Source organism: Buteo buteo, chromosome 21 (genome assembly GCF_964188355.1).
Source record: "Buteo buteo chromosome 21, bButBut1.hap1.1, whole genome shotgun sequence".
NCBI classification, from domain to species: Eukaryota; Metazoa; Chordata; class Aves; order Accipitriformes; family Accipitridae; genus Buteo; species Buteo buteo.
Window position 1 is genome coordinate 7,883,132 of NC_134191.1, and position 20,787 is coordinate 7,903,918.

General features: G+C 41.7%; 1 protein-coding gene across 24 annotated transcripts in view; it reads left to right on the forward strand.

Annotated features, from left to right (window-relative positions):
• Positions 1 to 20,787, forward strand: part of MAGI1 (membrane associated guanylate kinase, WW and PDZ domain containing 1) — a 357,068-nt gene that overhangs the window by 180,392 nt on the left and 155,889 nt on the right. For all 24 annotated transcript variants that reach the window (XM_075053339.1, XM_075053345.1, XM_075053338.1 and 21 more), the window contains exon 2: positions 1,433 to 1,549. In XM_075053339.1, coding sequence (XP_074909440.1) covers positions 1,433 to 1,549 — 117 coding nt within the window. The remainder of the gene's footprint in view (positions 1 to 1,432; positions 1,550 to 20,787) is intronic.

Below are 20,787 nucleotides of genomic sequence, written 5' to 3' on the forward strand. Positions count from 1 at the left end.
ACCATAGAAACAGCTACAGCGGTTCAGCCCAAGGTCCGTGTAGCCCAGCATTCTGGCTCCAGCTGTGGCCATAAATAAGATGCCTAGTAAAGGAAAGGAAAAGAGCAAGATACTTGATATTCCCCCACTTCTTTTCCCAGGTCTCCCAGCCACCAGCAGTTCATGTTCGGCTCAAGGGATTTGCTACACCCTCTTTCGCAACCCCCAGTGGCTCTGTCTTCCAAGTTTTTTTCCAGTCTCCCCTTGAAGCTCCTCAATAAGCTTCTTGTACCCACAGTGTTCTCCAGCAAGGAGACCTGCCACAACCTGTGTGAACTACTGCCACTGTTGCATGGTTCTGAACCAAGCTCCCGTTAGCTTTTGTCTCCTCTTTTGTCCCCTTGTCCTTGTGTTGGGAGAGGCAGGGAGCAGCCAGTCGGAGATCGATGTCTGCAACAGCATCTCACCCTGCTCTCTTGGTCCTTGTATGGCAGCTCCTCCAGACTTTAATCATCCTGGTTGTGTTTCTCTGAGGCTTTTCCAGTGGTTTTTTTTCTTTTCTTTTTAGAACAGAAGAGTTTCTATCCCTGTTCGCTGTATGTTCTTGGGTTGTTTTTGCTCTTCAGTCAAATTAATGTCAATGTTATTCCAAACCTGGAAATAATTCATTTCTGGGAAAAGACTTCATTAAGTTGCTCCAGTTCATATGTTCTGCTACAAGAAAGGATTTGGTGTTTAGCAACTAGCAATGTTCATTAACAACTACGTTTCTTTTTCTTTGTTTGGATTTTTTTTGTTGTTGTTCTTTGTTTGTTTGTTGTTGTTGTTTTGTTTCCAACTGATTTATCTTTATTCTCACACACTTCTGAAAGTATTCAAAACTGAATGGGGACATAAACAGATTTAAGTGAAAAGTGTTGGATATTATTATGTTGTTTTTAAGGACTTTGGGTGCTCTTAACTACTTCAATCAATTCTTTTCTAACTTCTGCTTTGTGCCGGGGTAGATACCAGCGAAAGTATAGCACTTGTTTGATTTTTGTGCCATGTTCAGCTATATCAGTACCTCCAATGGGAGCATCCTTTGCCTTCTGTCTGTCTGCCCAGCTCACCCTCCAATGAGTTGCAAAAAGCAATACTCTACCTTTATTATTTTTCTTCTTTTTCACATCATCTGTCTTTCTCCATTTGCTCAGACAAATAAGTGATAAAAGGGAATGATGATCTGTTTAACACCACAGGAAGAAAGATGCATTATGAGACAAGAGAGACCTCTTGTTTACAGCGAGTTATTTTTGGTAATTAGCCATTTGTAGAGGAAGATGAGCCTCCGCTCGTAAAGTCAGCATGCCATAATTTAGGGGACTCTGAATAGAAGTCTAACATTTGCCTGAATTGGAAATGTTAATTGTGTGCATTTAGAAATAAATAAATGGCTGTTTTTTCTTTGCAGGAAGCAGACTGAACAAAGACCTGAGACATTATCTCAACCAGAGGTTTCAGAAAGGATCACCGGATCACGATCTGCAGCAGACTATTAGAGATAACCTTTATCGCCATGCTGTGCCTTGTAAGTAACAAAACACTGACCTGGTGGATTACATGTAGTAGATTTTTTTTTTTTTTTTTTTTTTTTGAGGCAGCCTTCATGTGGTGGTGTACACAGCTCTGGAGGAGACTCGGTTTTCAGCTTGGGCAGACTTCCATGTGTGGCAGCAGATAGGGTTCAGGTAGGGATGAAAAGGAGAACAGTTCATCCCTGAACTCTGCTTTTTTGATTACCTTTTTGAAACAGTTGATAGTTTGATGCAAGCCTGTGAAGGTTACTTTGGAGAAAAAACCCTGAAAAACCAGCCATGAAGTGAGTGCTTGCCTTAGAAATAGTCTTCATTAACATAATTATGGTGAATGTTCTTTTACTGGTTTGAAACTTATGAATAAAAAACCTGCTTTTATTTTTATTTCCTTAGCAGAACTTTATTTCTGATGCTTATTTAACTTGTGAAATTGAACAGCATTTTATGGCTGGGTGCCATTGTAGCAGGCAACTGCCACTGTTGCGAGGTCATGCTCAATTCAAGTAGGAGATAAGCAGCAAGAGTTAGTGAAGCTGAGAAAGAAATGCTCCCTTTCACTCAAAAAAACAACCAGGACGAAAACTGAGAAGTTTGGAGGGTGGTAATCTTTAGAAGATCAGAATCTTTACTCAAAATGAGACTGTCGTTGGCATTTTGGGAAGATGTATGAAGAGAGGAGAATGATACTACTTCATTGCACCTTTGTTTGGCATTCTCCAGCTGCCAGGAGAGGCTATTCTAAAGAAAGGTTTTTCTGCTTAACTTTGAGCTGTGGGAATAATGGTGTGCCTTTCGGATCAGGCTGGGATAAGAACTAGTAGACATCTTAGTTACAGAGTACTGAGATAAGCAGCAAAATATTTTGAAGCTTTCTATCTCAACATAAATCAGAGGTTGTTTATCCTGGTAGACTTATATAAATATTGAATAATGAAGTTGCTATTCAAAAATTGGTATTTGCCAATAAATATCACATAATGGTATGTGGCGTAATAGCCATTTTCAATCTAACTGTTGCATGCAGGAGAGCTGTGTAGGACCATGGTTAAAATTGTGTGGTAACGCTGACAAATGTTGATTCTTCAAATGGCAGATGCTGTATATCACCATTGAGTTTATTCTCATTTTATCAGTGGAAAGCATGGACGAAATTACATTTAAAGTGCTGTGCACGGACATAAAGAATAAATATGGATTATTATTTTGTATTGAACACTTCCATTTTCCATTTTGCCAACGTGAAATATGATTAGTTTTCAATCATCTAACTTGCCAGGCTGCAGGTTTTTAAAGTGTACTGCGAAAAGTGCCTTCTAGGAGAGCACGTGCAATGTTAGGCTCGAGAGATGCAATGTCGTGATGCTAATGTCCTTCTGCCTATGTGTTATATTCCAATTTCTAAAGCAGCAAATAAAGCAAGTGAGTGTAAGTTCTGTGGAAGCATTTTGTGCGTTACCAAGGTTACATTTTGAAATGCTTTCCATTGATTCTTTTCTCTGATTTATTAAACTTGATGGTGAGCTAAACTGCTTGGACTCACTAAAGACTTTTAATTTAAAATTAAGAGCAGTGAAAGTGATTCCTGCCTTTTAGAAATAGCTGGGGGAAATATAGGTTGTTGATGTATTAATAAGAACATCAGTACTTATGTTCCATTTATGAAACAAATGGAAAATCTGAGAAGTGGAGTTAGTGATTGTGTGTCTCCATACTTTCTGAGTTGTAAAGCAGGTAGCATTTAATTTTTTCTTCATGTGCTGTGGGGATGGTATTAGTGGTAGCTTTTAAGAATGGTGCTAATATTCATATGTGAATTTGAATGAGACTGCTGCATGCACGGTTGGTTGGGATGCTTTACAGGTCTGGAGATTAATCTAGCTGTACACTCATATTTTTATTCCTTGGTACACGTGACCAGTAAATCCAGAGTCCTGGACCAATCTCTAGTACTAATGGATTATGAAGTCTTGTATTTTGAAAATGGAATTCTCTGCTGATTATGTGGTAAACACAAACAAGAACACAAGGTCACTTGGAGTGAGCACGCTTGGCCTGACAGCTGCTTTTTGTTGCACTAAAATAAGGGCTGAATGAAGTGATAATTAGTAAATGCAAAATGGAGAAAGGCGATGTTAACCAGTTCTTCCCCAGAAATTCTAGTAAGAATCCCATGTGGTTTAGCTCTGACTGGTTTGGTACAGGCGGTGAGAAAACCCGGAGGGCTTCTGTTTCCCACACAGTTGCGTGCTTGCCTGACTCGGGAACCGAGCGAAGACACGGCTCTAGCCTTTTGTAGAAGATAGAGGTCAAGCAGAGGGGAGGAAAGATGCGGAAAGTTCGACTTGACCTCGTTATTTCATATGATAATGACACACTGCTTAAGCATCATTTAGATTTTTACTTTAGGAGAGTTGGTTAAGAATTTTCTTTATTTTCTGGTGAACAATCGAGAGTAAGGGAGTGGGATGATGTCAGCTCCCAAAGGGGATATAAGCATTGCCTAAATGGGTGACACAGAGATGGTTTTCTGAGAGACTGGAGGACTTCTTCCCTAAACGTGGGAGCTATCATAAAGAAACGAGACCCTGAAATGGACACAAAAGTGAAGTATTATTGAAAGAAGCAGATGAACCACATGGTTATTTTTGCAAGCTGAAGTCCTCCCCTGCTCCTCGGTGCCCTCTGCCCCTCCAGCACGCTTCCTCCAAGTCTTCATACCCTCAGCTCTCTGCTCCCCATGGAGCTGATTTTTTTCTGCAAAGATCTGTAGTAAACAACAGCTGTGACAAGCTTTCAGGTGCCCTCCAAGTTTGGCTGTCATGCTGTTGTGAGTGCTCTGTTGTTACTATCACACCAAACCCACGGGTTTATTTACAGACCCAAAGCATTCTCCTCTGGTTTATACAACTTCAGCATCCTAATCTAGGACTGAGCCAGGGTAAGGAAGAGAGGCAGGACACCTTATTTATGCATTTGGATGGTGCATAAGTGCTAAGGAAGCCATGCATTTGCAATGTACAAATCTTTGAAAGAGTTAGTGCAGTTCAGCCACTGAACTAGCTTTTATTTCAGCTGAACCAACTGTGTTAAAATTTCCTTTACTTTCTTTCTGATGCTCTCATTTCACTGTTAGCTTCACATGCTGGGTCAGAGACTTTAAGAGTATTTTTGTCTTCTGCTTAAGAAAAGTCAGCACCTTAAACTTGAGCAAAAGTTATTCTCCTTACACGTTCAGATAAATAACTATTCTCATTCCTAGCATGTACGATCCACTGTCAAAACTAGAAAAAAGCCTCAAATACATCATCCAGATTAGCAAGATGTTGGTCCAGTCTCAAGCTATCCCCTTTGCCTCGTTTTGTTTTGAAGCACCACATTTTTCCTGTTTTCTGATGTGCCTAATGAAGATCACCAGAAATAATGCTCTATTTGTGGGCTAGTTAATGGCTCCATTGAGCTTGGAGTAGACACTGAATTGGCAACAATTTCATGATTACTGATTGGCCATGACTGTACCAGAAGTGCTTTGACTGATGCAGAGACTTTGCCCACCGCTTATTTCTAGTGCGGATTTCACTTGTTCCAGCTCAATTTTGCCAGCCTAAACACTTAAGAGCAAAAGGGCAGGTTTACCCACTGTGTGAGGCATCTTGCTGAGGCGCCTTGTGGCATGTCTGAGTCCACCTGTGGTTACAGAACTTGATGTGACTTGCATTACGTCTGATTTGGGGTGAGGCTGAGAGTCCGTGATGTAGAGTGTATTGACATCCTGGCATTAGGTTTCACAGAGTGTTTCTTAGGACCAGAACTCCACTAAACAGGATTGCTGTATGTGAAGATTTACTTACTGGAAAATGTGATTAGTTGGAAGTACGTGTAAGAATATATCCATTAAATAGGTGTTTCCAAGTAGCCTTACCTTGGGATATCTGTACAATAATGTTAATTGAGAAAGACATACAATAGCAACTTTAACATTACAGTGCAGCAACATGTCTAAACCACTGTTCATGGAAGGTTGAACAGACAGGATTCTCTTCCTCATTTTGAAATGATGGTAGAGGGCATCTGTTTAAAATAAACAAGCAGTACTGGCCATTTGTCCTAGTTGCTTATTCTTAAAAACCTGACAGCAGTTTTCTTTTCACAGTGTATCGAGAAGAACCAGAGAGATGATGTTATTTCCATAAAACTTATCTTGACATATGGTTTTTTTTTCCTTTGAGCACGTTTACTTGATTCTCCACTTGTTTGAGTCCTGTGCGACATGCAGAGGCAGCTATGGTGGATCTGGCATCTGCACCTTTACTTGCCAAAACAGTGTACCTGGTGCACATGTGACTGAAATAACAGATCAGTTGTCCCTTCCTTATTCACGTATATTCTGCGTTTGTCTTATTTTGGTACTGTGCAATTCCTTTCTTTGCCAGGCTGCAGTCTTACAAAGGAAAACTCTGGAAAATGCAAGGTCTTTTTGATGGCAGATGAAACAGGGACAATGTAATGGCTAGCCTGGAGTTAAGTCTTAGATGTCAGGCTAGACACTCTGTGGCAATTTTTTTTTTCTTCCTCTTCTTCCCAAAATTGGCTTTTAAAACCTCAGGAGGTCATCATTCAACAGTTTATTCACTTTCCCAAAACAAGTACATGCCCTGGGATTAATTGGCTGGAGAGTTTAATGTTAGAGATTTACCACTTTCATTTCTGCTGTCTGTTCTGTCACCTTCCCAGAGTTTGATCTGTTCCTCTGTCTTCAATTACAGAACAGTAGCTCCAATTGTTGTGGTTAGTCTTACAGGGGAACGTGGAGCAAAATGGAAAGAAATGGATGAAAATCAATAGTGTAAGTAAGTGTTGAGTGATCTGTAAGGAGGCTTAGAAAAAGACAGCGACACCCAGGCACCGGACTGGCCTGAGCTCTCTCATATTTCAGTGGGAAATTTGAGAATAAGTTTCTTTATTCCAAGCGATCTGCTGGTGCAAAGGAAAAGTCTCCTTTCTGAGGAGAACCAATAATATTGAATATAGAAACTTCACAGTGTTTATGGGACAAACTTTAGTAAGTGGATGTAGAAGAGCACATTGAATCTTACTATTTGCATTAAATGTTTTCATAGGTAATTGAACTACCAAAGGGTAGTTTAGTTGCTCCAGGAGTTGGATAAGCTGCTACGTGCGTAACCACCATCATTTGCAGTGAATGGAGGACCAGAGAGACTAAATGGGCTGAGGGGTGATGAACCTGCTGTCAAACATGCAGACTTAGGTGATTTCCCAGGATAGCTTTTAAAGTCCTGTAGCACTGGGTTCCCCATAGGTATTTCTGAACTTCAAAATGAATTGATAGAAGGCATATGCAAAGCAGCTTACAGTAGGTTCTTTTCTTTAGAATATTGAGTATAATAGTGTATCAGCATACTGGGAAAAATTGTTGAAGTGAAGCAGAAAGACCTTTATGTTACAAATGCATGTGTTTTTACATGTGGGGATATTTGAGTCACAATTTTGAAGTTATTTTTAGTTACTAATTTTTATTAAGGATAAACATAATCACTGACAGTGTACATTATTTTTCTTCACAGGCAATAAATCATCAGTTTATGTACACAAATGTTCTTTGAATTCTCAAAAGCTTTCCAGACCTGCAGCCGTATTTATTATCCAAGTACCTTTTGTTGCTGTTCCCTTCCTAGAGGTGTAATTCTGCTTTTGTAATGAGAAAAAGTTGCAGTGTCTATGAAATATTCATTTGAAGGCCCACACTGATAAGGTGATGAACAGCAAGCTGATCCTTTTTTTAACACATGAAAAATAATTAATTGTTTACAAGATTTATGTTAGGAAAAAGTTTTAAATATTTTAAAAACAGTGTCCTTATCACTAGGGTGCAACATACAGGTACCAGCAGTATGTGAAGATAATTTTTCTCAAGAACATTTTCTTGCGAGCTAATCTAACTCTGAAGAATATGAGACGTATTTTCCATGCCTGCTAATGTAGACACATTTACTTTTTCCTGTATTTTCAGCAGGGACTGTATCCTGAATGTAACCAGCGCATTTAGAAAATCCTTGTAGCTGTGTTACTGGGAGTGCTGAATTGCAGTGGAGTCCCCTGCAGTTTTCAGGGATATAATTATTTCACATATTAGTGAACCAGATGTGTTTTCACTTTTGAGAGAGAAAAATGCCCTGTTTTGAGCAACAGGGCCAATATTTCTGTAGTTTAGTGCCTTTCTGTAGCCAGTAATTTCTGTTTAATCTAGGAGACTTCAGACCTTCTTTTCCATCTGGTCTGTCCTTTCAGATCAATAGTGCATTTTGTGCCAGAGGAACTATTTGGTGTGTATATATATATATATATATTTTTTTTTTTTAACATTTGGAAATAAAAGCACTTATGATAGCAAATATTGCTCCATCTGCTTACCCATTTGTGAGGAATAGCTTTTTTGTATTTCACTGTACACCCAGTTGAAATTGCATGAGGCACCAGAGAACAGTACAAAGCAGAAGAGCTCAGCCTTATAGGCTCTCCCATGCCACTTGCCAAAGGAGATTTGGGTAAGAAGTGTGGGAAGAGATGACACGGCTAGTTTTCTTTGTTTTCTTTGTTAGACCCTAGTGTACTTAATTTTGCGTTTTTTCATTGCGGTTGCTTTGTACTATGGCAAAGCATCTGCGAGTGGGTATTTAGGTAGTGCAAACAATGTCTGTGCATATGTTTTAAAACATAAAGGTTTCTAAGGTTGTGAGTCTCTGGGAAAGCAGAGGGTAAATCAGAGCTGAGAGCAGGTACTGCTGTTTGGAGGTTGAAGGGTTGGAGATTAAATACCCCACATCATTTACTTCAAAACCAGCTCTGTCCTGCCATAGTTTTTCATATGACCTCCCAGGGTCCTGATTAGATCTTTTGTGATGGCTGCAGTATCCCAGCTTTTGATTTCATAGAGGCAGTTTGATTTCTTTTCAACTACCACCATGTATCTGTTCAAGGTTTACAGTGTATTGATTATGCTACAAGCCAAGAGAATGAGTGGTCCAGGCAAAAGGAACAGTTTAGAATAAGGAAAAATTAAATGTATAGCTGTTCTTTAACCTGTTCTTCAACTCACATTTACATTTGGGATTCACATTTGGTATTCCATAATTAACTCCCTCTAGAAAGCACCCATTGCTCTGTGTAAGTGTGTGTTTGTGCTTCGATGTGTTGATTTGCATGGTGGTTTCACAGTTACAGAAATCCTGTGCTTCCTTCATCAAAGATGTCAGTACTGAAAAGAGGACATCTGAAAATCCTGTTTATATGATATTATTCTGGTCCAGTGTGGTACCTGCAATGTAGTGTGGGCAAAACCAGTGGCATTGCAGAGGAGGAAACGCCTGCGTGATTCCCAGTCACATATATTGTTATTCAGTCTCTGAGCCCCGCAGGGCAATGGCAGATGCAAGGTCCTGATGGTTTGATGGGGATGCAGACTTGCTACATTTCATCTTCAAACAATTACCCTTTTTTTAACATTACCATGCTTCTTCACATAAAGCGTGCTGTATTTGTCCTCTAAATCCTTTCTCTCTTTATTTCAGCAGAGAGGAGATTAGCCGTGTAATCATTTATAAAGCTGTTTAGATTCTGCTAGCTGGTTTTCTTTGGGGAGAGTCATATCCAGTACCTTTAGTAGGAATAACTCTGTAAATTAATCTTCATTGATTTCCTTCCCCCCCACCCCCAGTGAGTAAGAAAGTAGAACAAATAAAACAAATATTTCTAGTTCTGCCCCTATTGAAGGAGAAATACATCTTTCCTATTAGTCATAACAGTCTAGATGTATCCTTTTTTTTATAATGTCCTCTTGAATAATTAGAGCTTTGAGTTATGAAGTCAAGATTCCTGGGTCATTGCCAGAACAGATTTGTTTAAGGGGGACACTAGTTCCCTGAATTCCTTTTAAAGGGCTTCGTAATGTCCCAGGCTGCTCTTAATTACTGATTTAAGAGAGAATACATCTGTTTCACTGAGGATTGTGAAAATTATTATTTAAATGGAAATGTTTAATAAATGGCTCTTTGAAAGCCTGATGTATCTTCAAAATGAGATGTGTACCACGGAGTAATCAGGTGGGTAGTGATCTAGCAGTTCGACTTGCAGGGTCTTTTTGGAGCTGAAGGTGGAGAAAAACATCAAAGACCCTTGGAAGCATCATCTGCTATTGAATTATATTTCCTACTTCATCATTCATTCACTACTTGTGCTTTTTCTTTAAACTTCAGGTTTAATACTTCATTTACCAGGTGAAAAAACAGTAAGCAAATGTTGATGTTGGTAAAAGGAGGTCTGTAGGAAGAAGCAGTATCCCTTATTAGATAAATAGATAATACTTCATTTTTACCTCAGACCATTATGGCAACTCAAATACTGCCATTACAGTATGGAATTTTTTCTACCAAATTTCAAGCTACTTAATGGGAAATTGTCATATGCTAAAAATGGGCAGGTAATCTTTGCTGTATCAGGGATTTGAACTGGAGAACCTCAGAACTGAGGGACTAGGGCAGGTGACAGGGGAAGGAGGAACTCAAAATTAAGAAGCTGCTACTTTTAGCAAGCTCTTCCTTGAATACGTGAGGAGATGGATAATTATAAACGCAGCATTACCATCTCCTACTGTTCACAGGTCTTGAATTAGTAATAAAAAACTTGAAACTGGATATTTTGACTCTTTTCATTTCCTGTTAGTTTCTGAGCCCTTACTGCCATCTTTGTTCATGTTTTTCTAGGGTGTGGGGGTTTTGGTGTTTGGTTTTTTTGTTTAGAGGGGGCTAATACATGAGAGCTGAAAATGTATTTGAATAGTGAGGTTATTTTCAGCTCTCCTAAATCCAGGTATGTAAGGTTTTGGGAAGAGCAGCAAGTGTTGTAAGACGTGTGTCATGGTTTAACCCCAGCTGGCAGCTAAGCACCACACAGCCGCTTGCTTGCTCTGCCCCTGCTGGGGGAAAGGTACAGTTCGTGGGTTGAGATAAAGACAGTTTAATAGGACAAGCAAAAGACACACACACACAAGCAAAGCAAAACAAGGAGTTCATTTACTGCTTCCCATGGGCAGGCAGGTGTTCAGCCATCTCCAGGAACGCAGGGCTCCATCATGCCTAACCGTGACTTGGGAAGACAAACACCATCACTCCGAACGTCCCCCTTCCTTCTTCTTCCCCAGCTTTGCATGCTGAGCATGACACCATATGGTCTGGAATATCCCTCGGGTCAGTCGGGGTCAGCTGTCCCGGCTGTGTCCCCTCCAACTCCTTGTGCCCCCCCAGCCTCCTCGCTGGTGGGGTGGGGGGAGAAGCAGAAAAGGCTTCAGCTCTGGGTAAGCACTGCTCAGCAGTAATTGAAATATCTCTGAATTATCAACACTGTTTCCAGCACAAATCCAAAACAGAGCCCCGAAAACGAGCTGCTATGAAGAAAATTAACTCTATCCCAGCCAAAACCAGCACAATGTGCAAGAGAGTTGAGGAAAACCCAGCAGGACACTAAGTGGCAGTGCAGAAGTAGGAAGGCTGGACTCAACAGTGGGGCAGAGCTGGACCCAGTTCTTTCAGGAATGTAAACATCCCATAATGCTCATAAAGATCTTTCCCGTTTTTGCATTCCTGTAATTTTAAATATATAGTTTGCTATCTCACTTAGCTGTCTGCAATCCTCTGCAAAACACCCGGTGTTTTCTAGAAGGGATCAGCTGATGAGATGCGATAGTGATGCTCCTGTGTAACTAACCACACTGGAGAATCACATTGACAGGCATTCTGTAAATTGCCCACATTATAGAACATTGATGATACCATTAAAATGGTAAATTTAATATTATAGTACTATTAGATTTCTCCCTCATTAACTCTGATCTGATAAACAACCTCCGGCATATTTTGAAGCTAATAGTCACCTTACAATCACTACTGCTCCTCTCTATCTGGCATTTCAAGCTTCTATAGATTTATAGTTCTTCTGTCATCTAATCTGTACTTACACCTTTATTTTTTCTTTGAACTTGTGCTTACAAGCAGCCCCTTTCCTAGAGGGCCCTGGGCATGCAATTAACACTTCACAGCAAGAATAAAGTCATCCTAAATTCCATTCCTGAGATTTAGGGCAAAATTGGTTTTAGAGAATAGAATGAAGCCAATGTTCAGGCAAGCACGATGCAGATCTCCAGAGGTGTTTTAGTGCTGGGTCCTTTATAAGGGTTGGTACAGGGTAACGCTAGTAGCAGTGGTTGTGTTCTTGGCTTTTGCAAACAGGTATCAGGGCAGCCTCTGCAAAACCTTGCTGGAGATGTAGGTCGTGAAGAGGGGACCAAGCGGGTGCTGTGGCAGCGGCTGTGCTGGGTGCTGGGCACAGCCCTGCCAGGCAGAGCAGCCCTGCGGCAGCAGCCCTGGGAGCTGGAAAAGCTGAAGAAACTCTTTTCATCTGCGTCTGTCCAGCAGGGACAACTTCCACTCCCAAATGTTAATCCTCAAGCAGCTAAACCATGAGCCACAGCTTAACAAAGTAACCTTAGCTCCTCTTGACTGGCAGGAAGGCTTCTGTGGAGGTATCACTTGCCTCCTTGTTTTCCTAAGTGACTCATGGTTTAATTAGAGCGCTGTCTCGAGGAGGAGGTGGTTGTTATACATCACCTATCAGAATGTAAAAGTGGAAAGCGATGCTGAAACGCTGACCCTTAATCTGAAGTGCACCATCTGTGTTTTATTTCCACATCTTGCTGAGTTTACAGTTATTTGAATTCACAGTTTGTTCCCCATTTGCTGTTCCCACATGGTAAGTGAATTGGATCCAAAATGTACTGATGAAAGATTGAGAAGCCTGTTGGAGAAGTTTGTTCCTACCTACAAGAGTGCTCTATCTCACACTTCTTCCACCCTGTGAGTTAAATCCCAGCTGTAAAATCTTGTCTCAAGACGGTCTTCTGTCATGGTGGGAAGTTGGGGTTACCGTAAGGACAAGAACTCCTTTCCCCATCCTGAAGTGATTTATGGTTTGCCTTTGACTTTCTGCTCAAGAAAAGGTAGAGGGTTCTCTCGCATCTGACAAAGTATTTGCTTTACTGTTCCTGTAAATTTGTGTGGATGCTTATCTGGTGGTGCTTGGCATCGGAGCACCGCTCTTATTTAATACTTTTTCTTTGTTAGTATGAGCCAAAGCGTTTGGTGCTGAAATAAGACTGGGTAGAATATAACGAAGGGAGCTGTAATTATGATTGTAACAGTTTTCATGATGCAAGTTTGAATTACTCTGATTTTAGAATGGGCAAACAGCTGAAAACCAGGTTGAATTTCATTTATTCTCCTTTGTTTCTATTTTTTCTACTGACAGCAACCATTTTCTTAAGACATAACTAACTGTAAAAATGATCTGAGATTTAAACAATGTCGTATTTCAAAATCAAGTCATCAAAATGCTGAAGGCTGTATAAACTTAAATACCTTCTTTGGCTTTTGCTGTAGACCACACAAGCTCTGAGAAATTGATTACTCTGGTGCTTGAAGGGGCTTTCATGATACAGAAACAGAGGTTTGCATTGAATTTCTTTCTTTGTGTGTGGGACTTTTTTTTTTGGAAAGAGAAAAAGCCTTTAAACCCCAGATTAAAAATAAGTAATTTCATTGTTCCCCCCCTCAATCTTATGAAAGAATTTTCATAAATGATTGGGGAGCTGCATCTCTGAATAAATGTAAAATGCTTCATTTCTTTTTTTTAATAAAGAGGCTTTTTTCAGGAATGTCCCATTTAGGTGCTGCCTCATTGAAGTATCGTCTGGTGAGCGAGTTTTCACTGTGGCTTGTGCAGATTTTTTTATTTTGTGGACATGAAGAGGAGGGGCAAGGAATTGAGAGTTATTTGTTTTCATATTGCAGTCTTCAAATTTACTGTACCCAGTACTCTAAACCCATCATTATCAAAGGCTTGGGACTTCCTACTGGGACTGTGAGCTGACCAGACACATACCCCGAAAACAACGTAGAATTTTTATCTTTTCTTTTTAAACAAGAGACATATAATGGGCCAGCACCTCGGACCAGATGGTCTTTCCATGAAAATATTTGTCCTATAAAATTAAGACAGTTTTATATATTTGTAATCAGGTCATTCTCTTGTTTGTGTGTGGCCATTTCTTTTACAAAGGTAATATAAATCTTGCTATCTCTCAGTGGTGTTTTTCCCCTACCCAGTTCCAACACTTTTGGGGATCGGATACTTCAGCAAGAGCAGCTGCTCTACTTGCGCCGTCGGGGTTGGTGGTGGAATAGAGATGATGTTTTTTCCCTACGTTGCCTGGCCTTCGCGCACACGTGCTGTAAACTTGCGAGTTGTCGCCAGCCTCCACACCTGTACGGAGCCGCTTTGCAAGCGATGGCTGTTAGCTGGTGTGCTTCAAAACGTCTGCTTGGCGGAGCAGCAGTGGTGGCTGCTGTCCCCACTGTGCCCGAGCCCTGGTCCGTGGGACTAAGTGACCTGGCGGGGGGGCCCACAGCACCCTGTGCCCACCCCAGCAGCACCTCCCATGAGGTTCTTGGGATCTGAACATCCCTGCCTGCCTCGGTGGAGCCACGCGAGCCCCGGCGAAGCAGCCGTTGAGCTGTGGGGAGCAGGTTTCCTTGCGAGATTGGAGTCCCCTGGGATTTCAGTACTGCATGTAAGCAATCCTGTCCTGTGAGATATGTGGAAAGCGTCCAAGACGGACACCTGCTGGCTCTGAAGCAGTCAAGTGCTTGTTCCAAAATATCTTTGGCCCCTGTTTTTGATGTTTACTTTTAAAAAGATACAGGCATGTGTTGGCTGTAAAAGAAAGAAAAAACCCTTGTAAAATCATTGCTACTGTCACTGAAATTCCCTGCAGATTTAAAAGGAAGATGAAAGTTGGTACTTTACGACAAACTCGAAGCCCTTGGGAGAAGCACAGCGGAAAACAGAAAAATGCTCTGTATTCTGTCTGATTGCTTGCAAAAATGAGTGCTGTATCTCCTACATGGAGAGAGACAGAGCTAGAAATACATATTCGCATAGTTCCCCCATTCTCGTGCCTTGCAGACTAGGACAATACCATTTTGCACTTCCCTGGGCATATTCTCAAAGAGCAGCTCAGTGAAGGTGATAGAGAAATTAAAAGGTGAGGGCGAAAGAACGGTTTGGGGGGGGATCTGCCTCGTGCTATTTCACATCTCCAGCATACACAGGTGCTTTTTAATCCCTCTGGCCTACATATTCCACAGCCCCTAGGAATAGAGGAGTCGTGATGTAATGCTCTTTTCCTCACACTCCCAGCTTAAATACAGATGGAAATTGTTGTCATGTGTTAGAAATGTCACCAATAATATAAAAGGCAGGCTTCTGCATTCTCCCTTTTGCACTGTCAGCTGCTGCTGCCAGCTTATTCTTCCCTCTCAAACCTATTGTCATGTGGCAGAAACCCTGATGTAAGTAAGCCCTGTCCTCCCCCTGCTTATGATCCCTGCATTTTTTATTCCCCTCTGCTGCAGTGCTGAGGATCATTACATACCACGACTTAAAGACAAGACCTCACAAAGGAAGGATTAATCTTGTATTTGTGCTTGAATTTCGAAGGACTCAGGCAAGTGAGAACGTTCTGTTGTATTCTCTCTTTTTTTTTTTCCTTTTCGTAGATGCTAACGTAAGAAACGAAAAGCAGCAAATGCGATAAGCTAGGTCTGTGTTTACTGAGCGAACCCAGCGGTTCCTCAGCTGCAGGTTGCGTGTGTAAGGCGAGAGCGGGTTAGAACGGGAGGCTGTGGGGTTGGGGAGAGAGCTGCGGAGCGGAGCTGTACAGCCTTAGCCCAGCCTGGGAGGACAGATGGCTAGTGCTGCTTTTTAATTCATCAAGCAGGCTTTACGTGAGGCCCGTTGGCGAGCGGGTGTGCTGCGAAAAGCGGGGTCAATGGGCACGAATAGGCTGAGATCAGGACCAGATGCCTGCCGAACAATGGGGCTTTTGAAAGAAATGCGGGAGGAAGCGTGGCGCTCGCTTTGTACTGCCTCCGCATTGCAGGTTGGAATGGGGCAGCTCCGATTTAATGAAGTGCATTCCAAAACGTGGTCGTCAGCCCGGGCTGGGAGACAAGGGGACATGTCAGAAGGGGGCTTGTGGGGCCGGCGTTGGGGGTGGGGGGGGGAAGCGATCCACTGATGGATCGCCCCGAACAATGCGGTCTTAGTGTTGGATGGGAAAAACCATCAATACATCCCTGTGCATATTAATGCGATACAGCAGGTGTTGCTAAATGTCTGTCCCCGCATTGTTCTCCCGAGGCTCAGCCGAGGAGGGGGCAGGAAGGAGACCTCGAGAGGAATGGATGCGCTCATCTGGGGTAGAAATGTAACTGCTCCCCGGACGGCCGCGCATGCCGAAAGTAAAGCGAGAATCGGCGCCTGTTTCTGCTCCTGGGGTTACGGCGTGGGGCGAGGTGCTGGCCGCTGGGAGCTGAGCTGGGCAGCGGTCCCCTGTGCCGGCTCTGGCAAGCAACGGGGGGGCAGCCTCAGAGAGGTTGGCCACATCTCAAAAGCAGAACAGGGCCAGGAGGGTCTTTTTTTTCTGCAAAACATCCCCTAAACTAAGCAGGTGTGAGGGCTGGGAAGTGAATCCCTCGAGAGCAGGCTGGGTCAGCAGGGCAGAGGGCAAGGAAGGAAGAGGCAGAGATGGTGTCCCAGTTGAAATTCAGCAGTCAGAGAGTTAAAAAGGGCTTATTTTTTTTCAGCTTCTCCAGAAATACATCAGTTGTGAATGAGTTGCAGAAGCTGTGTGTGAATTGCAATGAACAGGGAGTACAACATGTATAAAACCAAAGAAAATATCTATTTCTGCATTTGCACGTATCCTGCTGCACTGGCTGATTATACCCCTCCTTAAGATAGTTTTCTATGTAACAGAAGTAGCATCCTTAAATACTTACAGTCATGTTAGCCAGTGTCATTCTTGAAGGCTGGGGGGGGTGGGTAGTGTACATAGTCTGTCACTATTATATGTATGTCTTAATAAAAAGACACCCATTTAATTGCTGCCGTTGTGTTGTCTGCTCTCCCTGTGATTTGTGACATGCTATACTGTATTTGTCAGCAGAATGAAAGGGGTCTTTGTTCCTTATTCATATTATAGCACACTGCATCTCTCAGTGAAAATGGAATATTTGCCTTTAGAGCTAACTTAGCCGGTGATCTGTGCCCGCTGTTACGCTGGGGAGGGTTTCTGTTTTTTTCCCAGGAGTTTCAGAGGAATTTGCAGGCAAGGCTTGTATTATTTTATTTATTTATTTTTACATATCAGTGTGTTGATAGTGATGAAGAGTGATCGGCTTCATTTGCTCACAGGACAGGTAAAGCACGGCCAGTGGCTGCAGCAGCTTTGCATATTGCGGCTGCCTTTCTGTGTATCCCTTGCCCGTGGATGAATGGCCAAGGCGACCATGAATTAGGATTTAGTCCTTGTGCACCTTCGATCATTTACTGCTGTGTAAACTGTCATCGAGAGTTTAGAAAAATAAACCAAGAGTCTGTAATATGGACAGACTTGTGTGCCTATTCAAAGGCTGGCCAAGACCACAGATTAATAAAGGCAGTTACTGAATGGCCAGCTAGGAGAGTGACTATTTGGGGATGCCAGTAGCACTTGTAGAGCGCTTCCCAGCCACTGGTGCCGAGCGTGTGCTGGATTAGGTTACAGTATCATCTAACATCAACAGTGTTATCAGTTGCTATCTATTTACTGTCCTTTTCGTGCTCTATCTACTTGGATCAGTCTGTGTGCATGTAAATGGGAATGGTTTACAAGTGTAGTGGCTGGAATTAGTAGTCAGAAAGGATCCAAATTTAAAGCAGTGCTTGCCCAGGCGATTAATAAGGTGTCTTCTAACACACGTTGCATAAATGTATGGAGCTTGTCTTTAAGATGAACTACCAGGTTCAGCAGCTTGAGCTTTATGTTGTTAATTATGCTTATTTTCTACCCTGCAGTGCACAAGGAAAAAGGGCAAAATGCAAAGTGTAGCTTGGTCCCAGGAGGCTATGGTCTGCTGCGAATGGCTTCTCTGTTAGAGAGTCTGGCTCAGTAAAGGGCCAGATTGTGAACCTGTTGCTTGTTGATGTGTGGTTCCTCCTGCAACGTAGGAAATTATATCGAGGAGTAACTTTGCTCTGGAGAGAGCAGGGATTCGCTCAGTGGTGCAGAAGAGCAGGGAGTGTTTTCTCCCTTGCCAGCTTGTTTCCACTCGTCATTGCCTACTGCTAGCTCCTGTCAGATGGAAGCAGTGATGGATCCATGTAGATCCAAGAATGATGCTTCACCTCCTTCTGGGAAACTGCTACAGAGCTGGCGAGAAAGAGCACCAGCAGCTGCTCCAAGAGCACTTCAGCTTCTTGCTGTTAAAGTGTTGCAGAGCCAGGTTTCGCAATAACAGTAATAAGTCTTTTCCAGTTGAATTTCTTTCTTTTTTTATACACTCTTCTAATGCAGGTAATCCAACCTGCAATTTCAGGCTTAGAGTATCCCTTTTGTCGTTACTGACAGCCCCTAGCACAAGTAAGGCTGTCATAGCAGTCAAAGTGTTGCGGAAAGAAAAAAGCAGCAACGAAAGCCATTAATTCAGCAGCAGAAGCTGATTAAATGGTGCTGGGTTCTTGACTCTGCATCTGACAGTAATAATACTTACCCTGCGTTTCAGTCATTGAAAAGTTCATATGCTGCAGGTAAGACTCTTGCCTGCGCTTTGAAGCTTGTGTATAGATGCCTTTCTGACAGCCTTCCATCCCTTCCAGCGCGCCGAGTCTTTAAATGGTTATGGAAGAAACACTTCTGAAATTAATGCACATTAAGTCATTTTGGTCTGGTGCTGTGGTATTCAATAAAGCTTGTTCAAAATGTGGTGCTATATTCAGTCAAATTCTGCTAAATCCTGTCCTGAAATCCTCTGAATATTTTGCTCTTGAATATTCTGGTAAGCATGATGACTGGTTCACTGTGTTAATCCTATATGGTCTTTCTGTTCGCAGCTAATCCTGAGCTGTTGTTGCTGTTCTGCATAGATGAGTAAGATTCTTTCCCCCCTCCCCTTGATGATATGCAGTTGAATTCCAGCTGACTACTAGAAGATAACAGATCAAATGTCCTACTCTTCCTTTTTCTTCTCCTTAAGTATGAGAGTTGAGTTTTTTCTACTTGAAACACAAAACCTGCGGAAGTAGGAAACATATCCTTGATCTGTTGTGCCCTATCCGAAGGCATGCACTGGCTCTGACTCTGTGCAGGATGTCCTCAGGAATCGCAGCTGTAGACAAATCTGGAAGAAAAGTCACATTTAAAGCAAGTTTCTGAATTCACATAGATTTGACAGAACTTCTATCACAACTTCTCATTAATTAGAGATGAAGCTGATAGTTATGGCTATAGTTAATATTGTTCCCCTAAAATAAAGTTATTGGATTTTCCTAGTTTTTCCTTGCACAGTGAAATGCAGGGATGAACAGTGATTTTTTTAAAGCTGGACCTACCTGTGGGAGATGTGCTTTGGAAAAATCTGTCCCTTTCTAGTGGAAAATCTTTTCCTTTGGGGACAGTTAGTATCGCCTCAAAATTACGACTTGACCATGTTTCAGATTTAATAGAAAAGCTTATGTAAGGAAGGGCGATAGTTTAACTTTGGGTTGATGCCACCCACCCCCACTGACATCACCCATGGGAGAAACATTTTATCTCCTTATAGTAAGATTAGCATACTCGCATAAAATACATTAATATCAATATGCCCTATATTGACATGGCTGCATCCGATGTATATATTTGGCAAGTGTGTGTAATGTAAATGCTTACATTTGCATTTAGCTGCTGACATCAAAATGCCATGAACTGGAGAGTCTATGGTAACTTAAGTAAAACTTTTTCTTAAAAATTGCATAATATTTAGTTGATGTAAAATGTCATAAACACCCACATCTTTCCTTGAAAGGGATTGAATATTTTTTTTCTTTTAAATAGGCTTTCAAATAGGTTTTCAAAGGAAATCCAAGAAGAAAAATAGTTGACCCAGCAGTTTGAGGCCAATGAGGCAAAATTCCCAACAAAATCGTGTAAAGTCAGCCCTAAGTGAGGTGTGCCTGAATGACTTTGTTATATATTTTCTGAAAATTTTCATATTGAAATAGGAAAAAACCTGCTAGATGAATAACGTAGTCCTGTCAGCAATTGGAATATGGCTGTGGATATCACTTACTGTATTGAAAAGTAGCTTGTTGCTTTCCCTGCCCAAACAGAGGTAGTGTCCCACTTGGAATCAGCAGTGTTACCTCCTTCTTCATTTGCCTGAGGAAGCTCTTGATCCATTGTAGACTGGAAAATTTAATTTGTTTGGGTTTGGGGTTTTTTTTGTGTGTGTTTTGTTTTCATTAGGGGACAACACTGCCTTTTAATGCATTTGAAGATAAGATGAGAATCAGGCACACAAACCCCTAAAAACTCTGAAAGAGTGCTGTTATTGAAATCATGATATACTGAGAAAAAAGTAAAATTGCTCCTCTCTTTTCCCCTGTTTGCACCTTTGCTGGGTACAGGCTTTACCAGAAGCCTTAGGTTTGTTGCTAGCATTGGGAACACTCTGGTGTTGATTTTTTTACATTAATTTAAACAAATGGGGAGCAGCTGAATAATAGTCATGTAGAAGGTGCTATTGGAAATGCATGCTTTGTCAGCACTGCGGTGGTGATTAATAGTGTGTCATTTCTTTGATGGTGCACTAACAATTCAGCACCAGAATGCAAGCCCTTGATAAAGGTGGGGAAGTAGCTGGGAAGAAAAAAGTCTCCTCTTCCTCTCTTTCTTACATGGACCACAAAAAGAGCCTGAGGCTTGAGACATCCCCTGAGGCTTGGGCTGTCTAGGGAACCCAAGTCCTTTTCTTTAGCAGAGGCTGGGAATGGGCTATAGCAGTGCAAGCTACTTGCACAGTGCTACAGCCATGGCTGGTTAAAGGTGTGTTTTGAATGTAGTTTAGTTGGCAAGTACTAGTGTCCTGGTGTTGACAAGGCAATATTTTAACATGTGATAACCTGTCATCCTAAAGTCTTAAGGGAAATCAAGGGTTTACCATATTCAGATGCATGAGCTAAAACTGTCATTTGCCTTTTCCACACAAAGACTTTATTTTTTTTTTATTTTTTTTTTTTTTCTGGT